Source organism: Neoarthrinium moseri (genome assembly GCF_022829205.1).
Source record: "Neoarthrinium moseri strain CBS 164.80 chromosome Unknown scaffold39_Wmoseri_CBS_16480, whole genome shotgun sequence".
NCBI lineage: Eukaryota > Fungi > Ascomycota > Sordariomycetes > Amphisphaeriales > Apiosporaceae > Neoarthrinium > Neoarthrinium moseri.
In genome coordinates, this window is record NW_026055153.1 from 253,911 (window position 1) to 268,545 (window position 14,635).

The 14,635-nt window shown below is 54.1% G+C and overlaps 8 protein-coding genes across 8 annotated transcripts; 2 read left to right on the forward strand and 6 right to left on the reverse strand.

Annotated features, from left to right (window-relative positions):
* Nucleotides 1-1,666: 1,666 nt before the first annotated feature.
* JN550_008975 (uncharacterized protein) lies at nt 1,667-2,099 on the reverse strand (the record flags this gene model as incomplete). The annotated part of the gene is made up of 2 exons (XM_049320997.1): nt 1,667-1,819; nt 1,896-2,099. The coding sequence occupies 2 exons, from the start codon at nt 2,097-2,099 to the stop codon at nt 1,667-1,669; spliced, it is 357 nt and encodes a 118-aa protein (XP_049169091.1).
* Nucleotides 2,100-3,065: 966 nt separating this feature from the next.
* Nucleotides 3,066-3,957, reverse strand: JN550_008976 (uncharacterized protein; the record flags this gene model as incomplete). Its single annotated transcript, XM_049320998.1, has 4 exons — nt 3,066-3,251; nt 3,366-3,549; nt 3,710-3,761; nt 3,837-3,957. 4 exons carry the CDS (start codon nt 3,955-3,957, stop codon nt 3,066-3,068), a joined length of 543 nt encoding a protein of 180 aa, XP_049169092.1.
* Nucleotides 3,958-4,372: 415 nt separating this feature from the next.
* On the reverse strand, nt 4,373-4,843 carry JN550_008977 (uncharacterized protein; the record flags this gene model as incomplete). Its single annotated transcript, XM_049320999.1, has 1 exon — nt 4,373-4,843. The coding sequence occupies one exon, from the start codon at nt 4,841-4,843 to the stop codon at nt 4,373-4,375; it is 471 nt and encodes a 156-aa protein (XP_049169093.1).
* Nucleotides 4,844-5,758: 915 nt separating this feature from the next.
* Nucleotides 5,759-7,563, reverse strand: JN550_008978 (uncharacterized protein; the record flags this gene model as incomplete). The annotated part of the gene is made up of 3 exons (XM_049321000.1): nt 5,759-6,679; nt 6,992-7,215; nt 7,269-7,563. The coding sequence occupies 3 exons, from the start codon at nt 7,561-7,563 to the stop codon at nt 5,759-5,761; spliced, it is 1,440 nt and encodes a 479-aa protein (XP_049169094.1).
* A 496-nt stretch (nt 7,564-8,059) lies between these two features.
* JN550_008979 (uncharacterized protein) lies at nt 8,060-9,097 on the forward strand (the record flags this gene model as incomplete). Its single annotated transcript, XM_049321001.1, has 1 exon — nt 8,060-9,097. One exon carries the CDS (start codon nt 8,060-8,062, stop codon nt 9,095-9,097), a length of 1,038 nt encoding a protein of 345 aa, XP_049169095.1.
* A 351-nt stretch (nt 9,098-9,448) lies between these two features.
* On the forward strand, nt 9,449-10,942 carry JN550_008980 (uncharacterized protein; the record flags this gene model as incomplete). Its single annotated transcript, XM_049321002.1, has 1 exon — nt 9,449-10,942. The coding sequence occupies one exon, from the start codon at nt 9,449-9,451 to the stop codon at nt 10,940-10,942; it is 1,494 nt and encodes a 497-aa protein (XP_049169096.1).
* Nucleotides 10,943-11,469: 527 nt separating this feature from the next.
* On the reverse strand, nt 11,470-11,790 carry JN550_008981 (uncharacterized protein; the record flags this gene model as incomplete). The annotated part of the gene is made up of 1 exon (XM_049321003.1): nt 11,470-11,790. One exon carries the CDS (start codon nt 11,788-11,790, stop codon nt 11,470-11,472), a length of 321 nt encoding a protein of 106 aa, XP_049169097.1.
* Nucleotides 11,791-12,692: 902 nt separating this feature from the next.
* On the reverse strand, nt 12,693-14,562 carry JN550_008982 (uncharacterized protein; the record flags this gene model as incomplete). The annotated part of the gene is made up of 3 exons (XM_049321004.1): nt 12,693-14,157; nt 14,213-14,314; nt 14,372-14,562. 3 exons carry the CDS (start codon nt 14,560-14,562, stop codon nt 12,693-12,695), a joined length of 1,758 nt encoding a protein of 585 aa, XP_049169098.1.
* Nucleotides 14,563-14,635: the final 73 nt, after the last annotated feature.

Sequence of the window (14,635 nt, forward strand, 5' to 3'; positions counted from 1 at the left end):
GTATGCTTCTGCCAATGTTCACTGACCGCCAGGGCAGTTGACAATGTTGCCACCATAATCCATAGATATCATTCGATTATACTTCAACGACTCTGTTCCCCTCAAGCTTGGTACGTCGACCACCCATACTATCAACTGTGGTGCACCTCCTCTCCTCTGATTTGGTTGAAAGTGGAAGTGGTACGGTGAGGTCTTAGGCTTCCTGACTGCGGATCATCTCTGCGCGGACGGATTGGTTCCACGCGACGCAGCCACTGACCTGGATCAAGAGGCGGGTACGCTCGCATTTCGACATCAGGAGAAGGATTATCTTCGGTTGCAGCTTTCTTCTTCCACCGACGGAAGGGAATTATAATGAGAACGATGACGAAAATGCCAATTATAACTCCGATAATAATCCATAGGGCAGTCTTCGTCGATGGTCCATGGTCAGGCGACGAAGCTCGATTTTGCAACGTGTTGTGCTGCGGTAATGTAGTCATCGTGATCAGGTAGTGAGCCACAGTCTTTGCATGTCAAATGATCCAGATGATAAGATCAGTTAAGGAGGCTGCAGTATTGCTACCAGTGCCTAAACTTATCTGCTCCCAGCCTTGGATTGGACACCGCCTATATACTCCAGTAGGCTTTAGGCTCATTCTTTATCATTGGACATTTGCAGCAAATGTTCGAGATGACTAAGCCTGAATCAAGATCATTTGACAGTATCAAGTGACTCTAAATCTCGCATGCTCACCTGCTGGCGGGACTTGGCCTACTGACCTCGGCCTTAGCAGTGTTGGTTTCTGGAGACAAGGAAGTCGGGACGTGCCTGTGCATGTTGGTCAAGTACCAATACGAAGCCTGAACCCGTCTTTTTACAGAGTCGATTCCATGTGTTGATGACCAATAAATTAGTACGAACATAAACGGAACCGAAAAAGAAGTCGACAATCCAGACATTCAACACGGATGGATTGATGTCAGGACAGCTTTCAGAATATCGAAAGTTTCCAGATATTACCCCTTCTCTCGGAATAGAAAGTGACTGCCGCATAAGAGGTTACGAGAACGGATGACAAACGATGCCGTAAATTCTACTAGCGATAGTCGTCGTTCGAAATGGGAGGTATCGCTCATGGAATAAGCTTGGTGGCCTCGTGGAAAGCCCTTAAAGTTGAGCCAGCCGATGCGTGAACCCCCCGGGCCTAAGTCGAGATGACGGTGCTCGAGAACAAAGGAAACTCATCACCGTGTCCATCCTATCCAACAGCTAGCCTAATTTGGGTCTCCAAAAGTGCGTTTTCAAAAAAGGCCAAGAATTTGGATCGCCGGATCAGGCCAGAGGCTTCTGGGGCCCAACCAACAAAAAGATGCTGCTTAATCAAGCCACCACACGAGCTGCTATGAGTAATAATAGTCACCGTGAGGAGTACTGTGCCAATCTGGAAGTAAACGAGGGTCAAGTTGGGTAGTCAAATGCCCTGTTTATTCCCCTCCAATTTCCTCCACGGCATACATATGTAGTATGTTTATGTACGCCTTACAGCAGCAGCAGCAGCTTAGTGACCTCGTTATATACAAAGCCAACGACCACGAGATCAAGCCCAGCTCATCTTTTGGTCTCTCATATACCAGGACTCCGGCATCAAGTCTAACAGGCGCCATCAGGCCCCAGTTGGATTCCCTACGCGGGCCCAGCCTGCGTTTGCCTCGTGATACGCTCCATCTCCTCCCGATTCTGAACTTCCGGCAGGTCCTCCACGAACTTTGGCAGTCGGGCCGGGGCTCTTATGCCTGTCTCTATCCGACGGATTGACGTATGTGCGTCGGCGACCACCTAGAGGCCGCACAGTCAGCCTGTTATCGAATATAAAGCCTGCAAGGAGCGATCTGAAATATTCAGGTTGACATACAATCTCGGGTGGCTTCTGAACTATTACTACAGGAGGCGGCTTGGTATCCCCTTGTACCGCGTACGCCTCGTACCGATGCCCCAGGGCGGCAGTCTCATGGTAGGCGGAGGCGCTTCGGTGGCGCCAGATCCATAGCGAGTAGGCGACGAGGAGGGCGAAGATGAAGATTGCCAGAGTTGCAGCGGCGATGGTGCCGGGCGACATGATAGGCAGAGAGGAACTCATCGCAAGGGAAAACAAGAGAACTTGTGGTGGGAGAGCTGGGTCGAAGCCCCTGGCTCGTGTCAGAAGCGGAACATGGCAACAAAGCCAGCCGCCCCGGAGGAATTTGGGCCTACAGCGTAAGACCAACAGAAGAGAACAAAGGCTCGAATGGAGACGAAATCTAACAAGCCTCAACATTATGTTGGTCGTGACCAACAATCATGATAAATGCAAGTACAGTCAGTTCCTCCGCTTCTCCTGCTAAATACGATATTATTCACTCTCCCGACGATGCTTAGTGTCCTCAAGGGTGTTCATGGTACTCCTGCACGTCGCATTTTTCATGCATCTGGGTAATTTGATTTCAAGCACGTCAACCCTCTGGAAGACCTGGAGTTAAGTAATCATAGTTATTGGCTTAGTGTTAAAAACACCCCACATCTAGGCTAGACGTTTGAGTGATAAAGACTACATACTAGGTCTATGCTCAGCTGTGGAGCACCATCACGCGGTCCGTGCACATGACCCCTATACCTGACTGGCTGGGAAGAACTGCGTGTGCAGCCCACTGACTATAGAACCCGTGCCCAAGCTTGGGATGATAGATGTGTCAAATCTGAAGATTGACCGGTGTCGAACAGGTCCAACTGGCGAGTAGTGTTTATACGAACGCACTCTGACTAGAGAGGCACAGAAAAAGTAGAGCACAATTATATTGATACAAGTTGAGCTCGCAGACAGGTCCATCCGCGAGCTGCCAGTTGTGCGCTCGATTTCTAGGTTCAGTCAAAGCCGAGTTGAGCTGGTTCTCAAATGCAAGTCGCCACCTCGCGAGGCAATGCTATCCGAACAACCCTTCACAATAACCCGTACGCCTTGCAAGAAATTGACTAATAAGACAAGAGCAGGACAGCCCAGAGGATTGATTGGAGTAGGGGTGGATGCGGGCGATCGGGAGGGGGGCATCTATTCGTCACCACCCTTGTTCTTCTTCTTCTTGCCGCCGCCACCGCCGCCGCCTGTGGTTGGTGTTGTAGTCAAGTGTACGTGCAGCCGCGTCCACTCGTTCTTGGTGTCCTCTTCCGTGTTGCCTGGACGGAGGCCATCCCATGCAAAGCCCTTCAGGTATGGCTCTGGGAGCTCATCGTCCGCCTAGGTGGGGCCATGTCAGCTAATCGAGGAAACGATACCTGAGGAGGATGACTTGGTGATTCTCTACAGTAAAGACACGAAATGGGACAGAATTCTGGCCCAGTCAGGACTTACCCGCTTCTTGAATTGCTTGTGAATGGCATCCAGTGTGTCCTTGATGGTTACACCCTTCAGACTCCGTGCTGTTACTGTGACGCCCGTGGGGAACTCGAGGTCAATCTTCTTGACGGGCGGCGTCGTCAAGTGCTTCTTCAGGATGTCTTTGTCCTCCACTGTGCTGGAGGAACTGTTGATCTTCCTGTTGCGAGGCGGGACATGTCAGCAAACAAGTGAGGGGTAGATCCGGAGTCGGGGAGGGCGGCAGTGATTGGCGTAGCTAGCATCGGGGTTGCCAGAAATACAGCACAATGAAGAGAGGGAAAGCCAGCGGGCGGGGAGGAGAGGAGCCGGTTTCTTACCATCCTGTCTTTTGAGTCTCAATGGCGACTTCAATGGAAGTCTTGTTATCCCCTACGCCCCGGCAGTGTTAGGTCATTGCCCACGTCATAGCTGCGGCGGGGCCTGCCGCGGAGGGGATCGACTTACGCAGGTCCTCAATGTTCATGACACCGGCCGCGAGGGAGCTTGCTCTACGGCCCTCCTTCTTGGGCGGGGAGGAAGACAGACCCTCGACGGCGGAGTCGACTTTGCTCAGAGGTTCCGACATGATGGCGGCGGGGTTGGGTGTAGTAGCTGGGCTGCTGGGCTTGGGGGAGCGATGAGGGGTAGCAACGCTCTTGTATCACGAACAAGAGCGGACTGGAGAGATGGGGTGTGAGGAGCGGTGGTGGGAAGGAAGCTGGGTTGGTAGCGGACCTTGGATCAACCTTGGACAGCTGGGGTAAGAGTGCTTTTGGATGCTTGTTCGACGCAGGAACAAACAAAGAGAGCGGTGATGACGATGTTGCAGAGCTTGAATGTTGTGTTTTGTTTGTCAGACGAGTAGAGACAAGGGGAAGAAGGAAAGAAGGTTGGAAGGAGGGGGAATCCAGGCTCTAAGAAGAGGGGAAGCTGGGTAGGTCGCAGCTGGTGGAGGAAGAGGAGGACGACGAGGCATTGGATAGCATTGGATGGCATGGCGATCAGGTGCAGCTGGGACGGGGATGGCGGCGGTACTCGAGCAACTCAGAGCGACATGAGGTAACCATCACCTGCTGCAGGTGGTGCAAGTATCGGCCCAGCGTGCGGACGAGGTCGAGGTACAATCTGGTGGTTTTCCGAGACCACCGGCACGCCAGGACCACCAGGACCGCCAGGACCGCCAACTGGCAGCTCTCCCAAGCCCCCAATGGGAGCCCCCAAGCCCATTCCAGCCCGTGGCAGTCCGTTGCAGCCATGACCCCGGGAGGATCGGCGGCAGCTGATCTGAAGCTCGAGATTGGTGCGAGCACCATCGAACGGACGGGGGCGCTGAAACTCCAGTCAGCATCAGCATCGGCACCAGCCAGTGCGTTCATTGCATGTTGTTGTTCCTGGGCTCGCAAGCGGGGTTGTGGCCCGTGGCCCTCTGCTGCCACCTCTGCCCCCCAGCTGCCGTCACAACGGACGACCATCGCGTGACTGGGCGCCCGCTTCAGCTGCGAGTCGTCGCACGTCGTCGCACTCGCCCATTCCACGCCATTCACGTATGATCAGAGGCCGCTGGCATCACCAATTGCCCCTTGCGGACTAGCCCTGCTCGCCCCATCGCCCTGCCCCCCCTGGCCATTCGCAATGAGCCGTCTCGATCCATCGTAGAGCAGCAGGAAAGCTCCACGCAACCCGTCTCTGCATTTTGCGGGGGAGGATCCTGTGGGGTGCATGAGCCTAAGCTGCATGGGGCAATGTGGCAGGTGAGAGTGAGGGGCAATGGATCTGACTAGGGGGCTGCTGGTGCTATGGACGAGGACAAGTCATCCATCCCAGAACGCAGCTTCATCTTCTTCAGCAAAGCTACCTGAATCTCCCATCGTCTTTTTCGATGCTGTCAGATGCCTCCCATGTGATGAGCGAAGAGCAGACGAACCTAGGTTCAACTACTTTGCTTAGAGTCCTGTAGGAGCCGGAAGTCCGGTAGGGTCCAGCATTTGAGTTCGCATAGGCCTGCCAGGTGACCTGCTGTATGCGGGGCAGTTCCTGGTCCAGGGCGCACTTCCGCACAGTCCGGCCTAACTAGCACCAAGCTCCATCAAGCCATCAAGCGATCAAGCGATCAAGCGATCAAGCGTCGAGGAGCCGCATCGCCCAGTGAAGTTGACCCAGACGACCTCCTCTCAGCCATGACACGAGAGAGTACGGAATGCTCCCTGCCAATTAAGAGCATAGACTGGGATACACGCCTTTCACTTGTTGAAGCGTACTGTGCTTTCTAATCATTGGCGATGGCTCATTATCACATAAACGGCTGGATGTTTTGTAATGAACATCAGAATATCACCATATCCCGTAGAATTTAGGATACCCGAGCAGCGCATGATACTAGATACATCTTACAAATAGGCCCCGGCCGCTCCAACAATCGGCTTCTGTCTCGCCTGCACCTCTCTCTGCGCCTGTCGCTTCATCAAGAAGTTGACCTCGGCCCGGAGCTTCTCGACCTCCTTGCTCATCTTGTTGCGGCTCTTCCACAGGATCCAGTTGCCGATCCACGGACACGCAAAGCAGATGAGCCCCTGGCCGTAGCGCTCCCAGCTCCGCACCGCGTAGTACGCCCAGCCGCGGCTGCTGGCGCGCGGCCGGGGCGGGAGCTCGCCCTTGTCGGCGGCCGCCCCGTCCCGGATGTCCTGCATCTCGAAGCTGATCTCCAGCTCCCGGACAAAGGGCTTGGCCACGAGGTGCAGCGCCCACCACAGGAACAGGAGCACGAACGGGACCAGGATGATGATGAGCAGCTTGATCAGCGGCCAGAGGATGTACTCCCACACCCAGTCGTGGACGGCCGTCATGATCTGGTTCTCGAGCTCGGCCACCTTGGCCTTGATCTTCTCCCAGACCTCCTCGACGGCGTTCTTGATGTCATCCAGCACCTTCTTGGCGGCGTCGCGGGCCTCCTCCAGGCCTTTCCGAGCCGCGTCGATGGCTTCGTTGAGTCCCTCCCTGGCGCTGTCAATGGCCTCGCCCACTTCACCCTTGACCTTGTCATAGACCTGGGTCGAGAGGGAGTCGAGGTCAATGCTCACGCCGCCAATATCGAAACGCGGGTCAAGGCCGCGTTTATCTATGCTGGATGGATCTGGATAAATCAGGGGCTCATGAGGAGCCGAGCCGCTTGAGCCTCCGAGATCATCGTCGGGGCCAGAGACTGGGCCTTTGAGCGCATTCACGGTGGAGTCCTCCGTTGGCTGCGCAGAGACTCCAACCGCGATGAGCGTAATAAGGACAAGGCAATATGCTCGCATGCTGTTGCTGCCCTAAATGACAAGAAGTAGGGAAGAAATTACAGTCGAGGCACTGCTCTAGTTTGAAAGTTGCGGTCTGATTGCAAAACACAACTCATACTTGACGAGACAACATTTCCTCCGCATGCAGGGCCTATCGTCGACAGGTCCGGAACAAAGAAGCCGCATCTACTTCGAAATGTACATGGTAGATCCAGACAAAGGCGGGAGGTCAGAAGACCAGCCAACAAGCAAAGCCTTGACCTACTCTTCTTCTTCTTCGCCCTCATCACCCTCATCGTATTCTTCCTCATCACCTTCTTCCTCGTCTGACGAGACGACTACTGGCGTCTGGTCTGATGTTATTTGCGCCAACGCCGATCGCGTATCAGGAATGTGCTTCTGCACGATGCAGAACTTGCCGTGCAGGCGTTCATCACAGCACGTCCAGTAAAAGCCGTCGGGCCATTCTTCACGACGCCAATCGGTGTATGGATCGACCTCAATCCCCGAGTAGCCCATTATATCGTCGTCGTCCGGAAAATGCTCGGGGTCGACCACTAGGTCGCCTGTGGGTTGTGTTAGTGAAGTTGGGAGCGATTAGCATGTCCAAGATACTGACCCTCGTGTGCTTTGCAAGCATCATCGCCGTTCCCGGTGATGTCAAAGACCTCCTTACAGGTGATGCACTTCTCATACCGGGACACCACAGTCTTCTGTCTTTTGGTGGAGTCGTCTGGCTCCTGCTCGGCCGCTCGCTTCCTGTTGGTCACAGGCACCAGAAGTCGCTTGGCGGCTTCATTGTAGCACTCCTCAGAGCTTTGGCACATGGAATTGAGCAACGATCTCAAGGTGGAGAGGTCGGTTTTGTTGATGGCCTCCAAGAGAGCCCATCCGTCTTTGCCATTGGTTGCCATGGTCGATTTCCGATGCTCTATAAGTCTCTACCAGTGCAAGACGCGTCGCGCGTTGTACGCTTTGAGATAAAGTATCGTTAGCTACAGTGGCTTGCGGAACAATTCCGCCCCCGCTGCAACCCCCCCTCTCCCTCCATGACAATTCTCTAGATGCCATCCAGTAACCAGACGGCACTCAATATGAAAGTCTTTCAAACGAACGAATATTGAGAAATTCAATACCAAGAAATGTGAAATCCGAATGTTCCTTCATACTGATTCTTAGCTGGATATTTTGTGGGCTCCCTGAGGGACCTATCTCGGAATGCATCCGATTCACGGTCGGACCCATCCGGCTTCACGGCTCCAGCATGTGAGGTATGTATAGCTCGCTTGATGGGACGCTCATGTCCATTGCATTTTCTCAGTGACATCGTCCGATGCTCTCACATGTGCAGCGCCCTAGGCTTTTCATTTCTTTCGTGTCTTCATCCATCTTGGAATCCAAATCTGGACAATGAAAGCTGTCGTGCTCCGAGAATATGGCGGCCCGGAGAAGCTAGTCTACGAGGAGATTCCGGATCCCGTCCCGGCCGCGAATGACGTTCTCATCCGTGTCATGGCCACAGCGCTAAATCATGTCGATATCGACGTGCGCAACGGCACCTCGGGCGTGGAGTCGATCCAGAGACTCCCACACATCCCCGGCGTGGATGCGGTGGGGACCGTGCAGGCCATTGGTTCCGACGTGACCCTCTGGAAGGTCGGCGACCGGGTCACGCCGCACTTTATCCTGTCGTGTGGGAAGTGTGCAAACTGCCGCGGTGGGCGCGAGAATATCTGCACCGACTCGCAGATCGTGGGCCTCACGCACTGGGGAGGATATGCCGAGTTGTTGTGCGTTCCCGAGCGCAACCTCGTGAGAATACCGGACGGGGTTTCTTTCGATGCTGCAGCGGCTGCCATGACGCCCTTTGCCACGGCCTGGGAAGCCTTGGTCATCACTGCGGGGATCCGGGCTGGCGAGAAAGTGCTGATAACCGGTGCCGGAGGTGGCGTGGCTAGCCACGCCGTTCAGGTGGCGGCGCTGGCCGGGGCAAGGGTGATTGCGTGTGCTGGTGCCGACGATAAACTGGAGAAGGTCAAGGCCCTGGGCGCGGAAGCAGTCATCAACTACAAGAAGGAGTCGCTGGTAGACGGCGTCATGAGAGTGACGGGCGGCCAGGGCGTGGACGTCGTGTTTGATGGCATCGGGGGCGACATCCTCAAGTCAAGCATCAAATGTCTAGCCGAGGGCGGCCGCATTGCATCGATAGGCGCCCATGCTGGCGAGGTCGTGGACATCGACATGATCGAGTTCTTCCGGAAGCATCTCACCATGTATGGGTGTGGACGCTCGACCAAGGAGATCGTGTCGAGGGTCCTCGAGCTGATGGACGTCGGCAAGCTCAAGCCGGTTATCTTCCGCGTGCTTCCTCTGGAGAAGGCGGCAGAGGCTCAGATATTGATGGAAAGCCGGGATTTCTTTGGCCGGATTGTTCTCACAACATCATAGTCCGAGACTTTCATTGTGTACCTGTGTTAGAAACCCGAACCCCGTCTAGGCACCAACAGGATCATGGTTGTTGCTTGCGATGGCGCACAATTCGATCATTCCAAAAGTCCGAGGCCATTGAATAATCATCAAACTCTTCAAATCTCTCTATTGTTACAATTGCCTTGCCTGTAGGCCACTTTTCTTCGGCATCAACGCAATTTTTCTATCTGTCCAGTCAAGCGACGATCGTTCACCTCGCTGCCACTATTTCCACACGACCTCCCCCCGGTCATCCGTTTCCCTCACAGACAGCCGTGCAAGCGGTCTGGTCTAGTGAACCAGTCCGTGATTTCGGCTTCTATGCACAGCATGGCGCCATCCACCCATCCCATGATGCTGCGCAGCACTCGAAAACTGCCCGATCCGCCGGCCCAGTCGAGTTCAGTGCCTGCGACGATCCAGGCTTCGATGCCGATCACGGATGCGCTCCCCGTTGTCCAGAACATACAGAACAACCTTCGTCGAACTTTCATCCTTCGATGCCATCGTGATATGGTTGCGCTCATCGTGGATGAACTTGGCTACAAAGATGCCAGAGCACCCTCTCTCACCTGTCAACAATTTTATGCCTATGTCCCCCTTCAACCAAGCTCGCGATGGAGCAAGTCCGACATCATGACATATCTCAACGTTGCCCAGGTCTGTGATGGCAACGCCAACAGACTCGCTTGCTTCGCCGAACGCCACCTGCGCGTATTGCACAAGTCACAGTTCGCCGACTGCATGCAACGAGGCGGCTACGCCAAGGAAGGCAGCCTGAACTTCAAGCGGATCTGCTGGGACTGCTGTGCGGCACTCGGACGGGATGGGCCTTTCCACCACCTGGCAATCATTCACAAGAACAAGGAGCAGTTTGTCCTCTGCCATGAATGCCATCGATGGAGCACCGTCAATGACAAGTGCAAGAGTATCCCGATCCGGGATGAAAACTTCATGATCCAGGGCCGTCTGACTGTGTGCCGGCCATTTGGTCAGTCAGAGATTGGGGACAAGTCCCGCTTCGAAATGCTCCCTGTGGATATCCAAAACCGCATTGTTGGTATGCTCAGTTACCAGGACCGCATCATGCTATGCCAGGCGAACCGCCACTTTCGGCACACGGTTGATCCCCAAGCTGCGCCCCTACATGAGAAGTTCGACCGCATGCAAGAACAGTTGGACATATACAAGAACCGGCCAGATTTCATGTACCATCCATTATTCGCAACAAAGCTAAGTATTGGGGGAGGAGAGACAGCCACTTTTCCGATCTGCACCAACTGTGGGTCAGACCAGGGGGCCTACTGGTGCCCCCCGGCTATTACTGTCGACGTTGCTGACCATGGTCCTGTAACTCGAACTCAGTATGGCAGAACCTTTGAAGTCAATGTTTTACGGCTAGCCATGCTCTGTTTCGGCTGCTGTTTCGAAAAGCATCCCAAGTTGCGTCTGCCGTGCTACTGTTGCTTCAAGTGGAAACCTTCCAAGTGTTTCACCAAGTACCAGATGGAAGGCATATTACTGCATTCTGAAGAAACGTTCTGGAAGACCATGTGCTCCAGATGCGTGCAGGCAACATATGACCAGGGCAGAGCGAAGCCCCTGGATCTGGAAGAATTGCACCGTCGAGAACTTTGCGAGGTCTGCCATTGTCTGAAGTACCGCAACGAGCGATGCTTCAGCTGTCTGGACAAGTTCGGATATGAGGAGACCACCGAGGGACGCAAGCGGATTCGCACGTACCGAGACGGGAAGAAAGTCACCATCACCGCTGGCCGGGGCTCTAAGAACCAGCGTGTGGCCCTGGAGGAGGGCAAGTTTTGATGTATAGGGGGTTCATGAGAGCACGGCCCCGTACGTTGAGAACGCGGAATGGACGCGGGGAGTTAGATGAGGGACCCGAAGTCGTGCTGGAACAAGACACCACCATTATAAGAGTATCTTGTGCTACGACCTCAGATATGGGCCTGATCAGGTTTGGCACGATGGAAGGTGTATGCATTACAACTACGCTTGTGGTGGTATGTTCTATTTTATTGTGCTTCAGCAAAGAGTACCAGATGTTTGGTTAGGCTAAAACAGCTTATCGCCACTCATGGAATGTCTGGAGAGATCAACGAGCAAGGAACTAGGAGAGATCGGTGAGTACTAATTTTCACTGCAAAAAATGAGCAATGGTAATGACCCAGCAGTCTCGTCGTATTCGTACCCCAACTGGGCATTACATTAATGAGTGTTGATTGTTTGTCAAACTAATGTGACCGCTCCATGCCATCCATCTTTCCTCTCGTGACTAACTCTCCTCCATTACTCTCTCGCAGTCCTTCACCGTGAATGTGTTGTTTACTCCTTTACTGCTTCTTCTGCTGCTGCCCACCTGTGACACCCTTGACTGTGTTGCCCACCGTGTCGGTAACACCGCCCACCGTGTTGCCGACGCCCTCGGTGGTGCTCTTGCCCAGGTCGCCGACGCCCTGGGTCGTCTGGTTCAGCGTGTTGCCTAGGCCCTCGGTGGTCTTGCCCACGGTGCCGCCCAGGCCGCCCAGCAGGCCGCCTTGTCCCTGTGCCTTGTCGCCACCCGTTAGCACGTTGTCCAGTCCGCCGGTCAGGCCGCCGAGGAGACCGCCGCCGCCCTGCTGCTGCTGCTTGGACTGGTCCTGTTGGTCGCTCATGTTGGGTGGATGTAGTTTGGTTTGTGGATCACGGAAATGATCACAGATGAATAGATAGATTGATAGGTAGATGTGAAAGCTATGGGTATCTCTCTTTGGTGTACCTTGGTGAAGATAGTAACTGTCTCTAGCTCAGTGGCCTTCCATTTCTTCTTATACCACCACCAGCACCCCTCTCCACGAGCCAACCACGTGAGTTTGCCCAGCTCCCTCAGCGGGCGTGACGCTGATAGCTCTCTACGTCAGACATCTAAGCTCTCCCTCGCCACTGATTCCTCGCCCACCCAGCTCTATGAGGGGTAGCTACAGGAAGATATGCGGAGCTGCAGCCTAAGGACTGGTGGCTGCAGGGAAGGGGGTGAAGTCTAATTGCGAGTAGCGTGCACATGGTCTTGGGAGACAGGTTTCTTGGGTGTTTGGCTGTGTGTGATTCAGCATGCCAGTCAGTCAGATGGGAAAACATGTCATCAGCTACGCGTGTGCCTCGGTAAGCCAGATGCAGTCCGGCTATGCGTCATACTGGCTCTGGGTGGAATAGGGGTCGTATTGTTGCATATACAGCATGTAGGGATCATTAATGGTCTACATTAAACTATCTAGCAGCGGTATCCTTGCCCTCCCAATACCGACAATAACCTTCATTTGCATCGGGCTCATAACAATCTGCTAACAAGCTTTCGAACGCCAAGGAAAACTGTAAAAGACAAGGAAATCATTGGAGGACAACGAAAGGCAGAAGCCTGGGAATCACAAGACAAGTATCCATCCACCGTCTACTGTGCATACTCGCTGGTAAAACTCTACTCAGACCCGTCCCTGGCGTTACTCTGGTGATATCATGTGCTCATCAAGCCGTGCTCGGCCGAGGTACAAACGCTGCGTCAAGAGGAAAATAATGTTTCTCAGGATACCTTCTGCTCGACTGCCGCTGGCTTCTCTGACGGCACCTCCTCAGTCGTAGTAGTCGTAGTGGTCTCTGCGGCGCTCTTTTCTCCCTCGACAGGGGTTTCTGCGCCGCTGCCATCTTTCTGCTTCCTCGAGAACATGTTCATGGACGGTAGGTTTGGCATATTGGGCATGGATGGCATCTGGCTCGGGATGTACGACTTGAAGCTGGAGCCGGATGGGATGTTTGGCATATCAGGCACCGTCCTCGGAACATATGATGCGATGCCTGTTCCGGCCTGTTGCGCCACACCAAAGAGATACTTCATGTAAGTGCTCTTGTCTGAGTCTGTGGCATCAATGCTGTCCGGGGCCTCATCATTGTCATCTGGTAGAGGTACCATAGAAGCAGCTGCGGCAATGTCCAACGGTGACTCATCTGGGAGCTCTTTATCGTCGGCATCCTCGGGTTGGGACTCCATTTCCTTGACTTGCGCCGCATCGGCTTGCGGGACTTCTTTACCCTCCTCAGTCGTGGCAACTGGCTCCTCAATGGGTTCAGGTGGTGCCGGTGCTGCGAACTTGGGATCATCGACGATTTTTGATTCATCCTTGAACCACTTGATAACCAGGTCGCTTGCCTCATCCGTCATGGCCTCGTAGTTCAGGTTCTTGTCGCGCTGGAACATGCTCATGTGAGCCTGGATTTCATCCTCCGTCTTCTTGATAACTTGGCGTGAGAAGAGGGGATAGGCTCCGTGATCGGGGTTCGGAATTGCGCAGAATGTTCGCTCCGGTACGAAGTAACCACCGCTCCAGACTCCGTTCTCTCCTAGAGAAGTGTAAAAATCGTGAATTCCAACGCCCCTCAGAGCACCCATGCGCTCAAGTCGCCTGCTCAGTTCTTGCTGCTTCATAAGAGATCCGACGAAGGTGAAGTGATCTGAGAGATACTCAAAGGATCTGCCGACATTGCCGCGGTTGATGTACGCCAGTCCCTGACCGACTGCATCCACGCTTTGCTGGTAGCCCCCCTTGACGGACTCCTGGACAGATTCCCTGCTGAGGTTGCGCATGCTCTTCATGCCTTCCATGATCTGCTTGCGGTGCATGTACGCCGTGACACCACCGGCAGCGATGGCGCCGACAGTTCCAGTCTTGACCGCGATTAATTGCCAGCTCTTCCACGCCGGACTTGAGCTCCTGGAAGCAACGGCCGAGGTAGCCGAGCGTTTTGCGGCCAGTTTACCCAGTTGCGACGGCGCCGCGGCCGAAATTGCCGTCATGACGTTGAAGACGCTGCTGACCTTCTGGTAGTTGGAGAAGGCGCCGTAGACGAACATGGAGCGCGCCAGGCCGTTGTAAGGGGTATCAAAGGTCAGTATGCCCTGGATCATGGGGAAAATTGGTGCATCCTCATCGTTCTCGTGGGCGATCCTGTCATTGAGTAGAGAGAATAGGGCATCTGCCGCCACGAAGCCACTGTTGCTTGTTAGCTGGAGTTTCCTGAGAAGTACGAGTTGCGTCGAAGACTCACCCCATGGAATGCGCAACAATAACCACACCTACGTCTCTGTCGTTTGGTGGCCACGGCTTCTCACTATGGGCCTTTCGCACCTCCATTACCCGCTCTTTTAGCCTGGCCCAGTTAGTAACTTTTCTTAGACAATCTCCTCCTCGTCCGAATTCTACTTACCATGTCAAGAACGCCTCAGTCGACTGTGCGAGCTCGCCTTTCGTCTCGTACTTGGGGTAGACGATGGACTCGACATTCTGATCCGGGATTTTCTTGGCAACCTGGACCTTCAGATCGTATGGAAAACTCTGAAAGGTATCATCGTCGCCCTTGAACCCGTGTATGAAACACAGGAGCAGTGTTCTAGGCATCTCTGTATGCGTGGTCGGGACTGTGACTGTGACTGTGACTGTGATTTTGTCTTTGCTCTTTCACTGTGCGATA